This window comes from Octopus bimaculoides, chromosome 5 (genome assembly GCF_001194135.2).
Source record: "Octopus bimaculoides isolate UCB-OBI-ISO-001 chromosome 5, ASM119413v2, whole genome shotgun sequence".
In the NCBI taxonomy this organism is placed as follows: domain Eukaryota; kingdom Metazoa; phylum Mollusca; class Cephalopoda; order Octopoda; family Octopodidae; genus Octopus; species Octopus bimaculoides.
Window position 1 is genome coordinate 107,957,485 of NC_068985.1, and position 5,170 is coordinate 107,962,654.

Below are 5,170 nucleotides of genomic sequence, written 5' to 3' on the forward strand. Positions count from 1 at the left end.
ACACCATTTCGAGCGTGGCCGTTTTCGTGCGGGTGACACGTAAAAGCACCCACTACACTCTCTGAGTGGTTGGCGTTAGGAAGGGCATCCAGCTGTAGAAACTCTGCCAAATCAGACTGGAGCCTGGTGTTGCCATCCGGTTTCACCAGTCCTCAGTCAAATCGTCCAACCCATGCTAGCATGGAAAGCGGACGTTAAACGATGATGATGATGGTGATCTCAAATCAAGATAAACAGTGCATGATCTTAAAGATGGGTCTCAGTTAGAATTTTCTTCTGGTCAAGTAGCCCATCCTGGTCAATTGAGCATTGGGGTCAAGTTAACCAACTAGAACCCTCACTACAAATTTCAGGCCTTGCGCCTATTGTAGAAAGAGTTATTATTATTATTATTATTATTAAGGCAGTGAACTGTTATACCAGATAAAATGCTTGATGAGTTTTCTTTTGGTTCTTTATGTTCTGAGTTAAATGAAGTACCAGTTGAGCACAAATGTATATAATTGATTTACACTCTCATTACCTCATTTCATTGCAGTTTTTCTGCTGCAGTCAGTCCTTGTTCTCTGTCCCTTTCAATAAAGTACCTTCTGTGTACTACCCTCCATCTTCAATTCTGAATTGTTTTTCTCTATATTTGCTGAAATTGAGGAGAAATGTCAATTGTATCTCCTGTAATTTTGTCTTTTCAGAAAAACCTGAGCCCAGGATGGCAAGCTGTGAAAGTGATTCTTCGAGAAAATCCCACAACTTTAGAATATCATAAAGCTACAGCTGTGAGTTCTCATCTTGTCGACCTCTTATCAGTTTGGTTACTTTTGCACCTGATGGCTCCTTAGTACCCTTTTACACATCATTCCTCTCACACTGTATTGTATTTTCTTTCTGGTAGATGGTGTCTGCTTTCCCTTTACTCACACCTTTCTCGTATCCCCATATATCAGTTAAAGACTTCAAGTTACTTTAGCCACACTCTGGAGACATTTTCTGTCTCTGTCATTCACTGAACACATTCAAGTCATTCATGTACTGCTCATCCTGTATTGAGGACAGTAATCTCAGTTTACTTTTCCTTGAAATCATCATTCTTATTAATAAATTCACCACACTACTCCTGTTGGTTCTCATACCCCACCTGAAAAGTAAGAACTATTGAAATCTCTATTGACTATTATTTTCAACTGTCTGCACCAGCTGGTTTCCTTGTGTAAAAATATCTGACAGACATGCTAATACTCCAGCCACATTAGACCTCCCTGTCATCTCAAAATCCAGCTTTTACCCAGCCATGACTGTCTCTACACTTGTCACGATAGTCAGACTGATATTTTCTGGCTTCATATCAACATTGATTCCTGAAAAATCTGGTACTTGTAGGTCACTGGTCAAACTTTTGCCAGTCCTATACCAATGACTTCTAGCAGTAAGTATACTTCACTGCTAACTCAAACAAGACATCTGAGCATATGACCATAACTATTCTCTTAGTCATGTTCATTTCTGCACACAACCAAATATTTCAATCACAACATCTCAATTGCTACAGCAATGCAGACAATACTATTTCACATAACAGCTGTGACCATACCATTTAAAAAAAAAAACTGTGGTGTGATTTGAAGAAAATTTGGCTGCCATTTCTTACAAATTGGTATTGATTGAACAGATCTGATTAAAGACATCCCAGCCATGACATTTTTTTTAAAAGATGGTGTGGTGTAGTTTGAGGTAGATTTGGCTGCTATTTCTTGCACATTGAATAATCACAAAGATGTGTTTTTTCTAAGATAGCATGGTTTAAGGGAAACTTAGTTGCTGCATGGTTGAGAAACCATGTAGCAGCTCTCATTGCTTATTCCTGTTGTTGTATGGTAAGTCAGAACAGATTATAAAAGTTTGTCTCATTTGATCTCTTGTCTTTAAAACGGTTTTCTCATCCAACCCATGGCTAGCTACTTCATTGTCATTGTTCCATCATTCACAGAAATCAACATTTACTGATTTTGTCAGCAACTCAAATGTCTTATTGGTCATCTGTGACCCCTACATAATTTTTACAGTTGTCACTTACTCTTCCTTATTTATCCCTTTAACTCCTGTTCATCATTTTATTCATCCTCTCACCCATACCCATTCCCCATCTCAAACCATCCTTCTCTCCCGTTCATTCTTGCAGCCTTTACCCATCTATGCTCCTTATACTCTAATCCCCACTCACTCCTTTTCATTGTGTAGCTTAAAGATCCACCCTGACCATTCTCAACCTCTCTTTTATAATATGAATAACCATTTAGCTTTTCTATAACAGGAAACCTCTTCTATTTTGGACCCCTTCTCTCAACCTTTATCCCCTCATCTCCTAGCATAAAGCTGCCTTCCTTTCTACTGTAGCCCCACTCAATCAAAGGGATCTCAGTCTTGCAGACTGCAGAGCAACCTCATTCATGCTGGTGCCATGTAAAAAAGCACCAATTATATGCTGTAGGGTTGATGATATTAGAAAAGACATCTAGTTGTAAAAAAAAAAACACCATAGCAGACATTGGAGTGCAATGCACTTTTTGGATCTATTAACTGTGTAAACCATCTCTGCATAGAACATGGATATTAAGTGATGATAATGTCTCAAACCCTTCTTGGCCATGTTGTTAATTAAAATTCTACACTGTTTTTGTAGACATTAGACTCTGAGAAGCTATCTACCATAATGGACCTGACAGGATGTACAGTGAAAGAGATTGTCAGGAAAGGTAGGTTTGAGAATTTTATTGTTTCATGGGACAAGTGGGAACATGAGTGTTTTGTTCAACATCCTTAAACAACCCTTATTCAGGGACCTTTTGAGCAGGACAGGCTCAAGAAAATTCTAACTAGGTCCTATCTGCAAGGTCATGCGCTGTTTATCTTGTTATGAGATCACCATGTCGCATACATATGGTTATGATGCACTTGCCTGATGTATCCTTATCAGACAGTAATCATGATGGGTATACTGAGTTTCATATATTTTACTCTGGTGTCTCTTTGATGGCATGCACCGCTCTCTCACTCACTCAATAATAATAATAATAACAATAATACTCAGAGCACAAACCTCCACCAAGGCAACACCAACATCCTTTCAATGATTAGCCGGAGATGATTTTTAAAATGAGAATATCTGAAATAAACTTGACTGCTCTCACAAACGAAAATACTAAAAGTGAATACAACCTCTCTCAAAAATTAAGTAAAAAAACGAGGAAAATAATCCAGAATCTTTGTCCGGTACTGGATCGATCCCAAAATCTAATCAGTTCATGCCAGTCACGAGGCCAAGCATCCCTGAAAGTTTCATCCGAATCCATCCACGGACAGACAAACAAACATGACTGAAAACAACACCCCCTACTTCGGTAAGGCGGTGTTTAATAATAATGATAATGATCCTTTATACTAGATGCACAAGGCCTGAAACTAGTCAATTACATCGACCAGTGTTTCATTAGTACTTAACTTATCAACCCTGAAAGGGTGAAAGGCAAAGTTGACCTCGGTAGAATTTGTACAGGTGAAATACCGCTAAGCATTTTGTCCAGCGTGCTGACAAGTTTGCCAGCTTGTCACCATAATAATAATGATAATAATAATAAGAATAATAGATTTAATATGAATGTATTAAACATCTAGAACATAAGTACTGTCTCCTCTTTATTGTGAGCATACTGGACTTAAACTATCTGATGCCCTATCTGAAAAAACAGCAGGAAGATTTAGCTGTTGTATAAAAGACATTGAGTGATTACATTCAAATATCTGAATATTTTGATGAAGACCAAGTTGTGTATGTGCATGCACCCATACTGTCTCCAGCATAGAGTTAATGCTGCTTGAGTTGATGAGGTAATGCTTTACCCCCAAAAAGGATGTTGGTTTGTATCTTGTTGCTAGTGCTGTGCTGTAATCAGAGTAAAGATACACAACTCTCACTTGTTCTGTTCACCTAACTACTCCGAGGCAGAGGTACAGTGCACTACTGTAAGCAATCGAAATGTTTCTGTCAGTTTGTTGTACAGTTTGACTGTGTGTATTTCTAGGAGATAGAGGAGGGATTGTATATCTGGCCATTGCAGGCCTGTTGAGATTCAGTAGTATAACACACACACACACACACACATACATACACACACAAGCATGGATGTGTGGTTAAGAAGTTTGCTTTCCAATTACATGTTTTGGGGTTCAGTCCCACAGAATGGTACCTTGGGCAAGTGTCTACAGTTGTAGCTTTGGACCAACCAAAACTTTTTGAATGGATTTGGTAGATGGAAACTGAAAGAAGCCCATTGTGGGCATAGGTATCATCATCGTTTTAACATCCACTTTTCCACGTTTGCATGGACCGGACAGAGTTAATTGAAGCAAATTTTCTATGGCCAGATGCCCTTTCTGGCATCAACCTTTATCTGTCTCCAAGCAAGGTAATATTTCTTCATTATCAGACATGTTTTCACAGAATCTTGGAAATGAATGACTCTGTTTGTATGACAGTGGCAATCATTTACAACTATCGCATAATATGAGGACACACACACACACACACACACCACGCTTCTTTCAGTTTCCATCTACCAGTCCATTCACAAAGCTTTAACTGGCCCAAGGTTATAGTGGAAGATACTTGCTTAAGCTTTTGCACAGTGGGGCTGAATACCTGAACCATGTAGTTGGGAGTGCACAAATGTGTGACTGTGCTTGTGTCCACTTGTTTTGACGTTATGTGATAGCTGTAAATCATCATCATCATCGTTTAACGTCCGCTTTCCATGCTAGCATGGGTTGGACGATTTGACTGGGGACTGGCGAACCAGATGGCTACACCAGGCTCCAATCTAATTTGGCAGAGTTTCTACAGCTGGATGCCCTTCCTAACGCCAACCACTCTGAGAGTGTAGCGGGTGCTTTTATGTGCCACCGGCACAAAGGTCAGTCAGGCGGTACTGGCAATGGCCAGGCTCAAAATGGTGTATTTTACGTGCCACCTGCACAGGAGCCAGTCCAGCGGTACTGGCAATGAACTCGCTTGAATGTCTTTTCACATGCCACTGGCACAAGTGCCAGGAAGGCGACGTTGGTAACGGTCACGCTCAAATGGTGCTATTTACGTGCCACCGGCACGAAAGCCAGACAG

The 5,170-nt window shown here is 39.9% G+C and overlaps 1 protein-coding gene across 1 annotated transcript in view; it reads left to right on the forward strand.

Annotated features, from left to right (window-relative positions):
• The window catches only part of LOC106871066 (pleckstrin), a 113,895-nt gene that overhangs the window by 104,095 nt on the left and 4,630 nt on the right, over positions 1 to 5,170 (forward strand). Inside the window, exons 8-9 of the mRNA XM_014917335.2 lie at positions 693 to 776; positions 2,678 to 2,750. Of these exons, the coding sequence (XP_014772821.1) occupies positions 693 to 776; positions 2,678 to 2,750 (157 nt within the window). The remainder of the gene's footprint in view (positions 1 to 692; positions 777 to 2,677; positions 2,751 to 5,170) is intronic.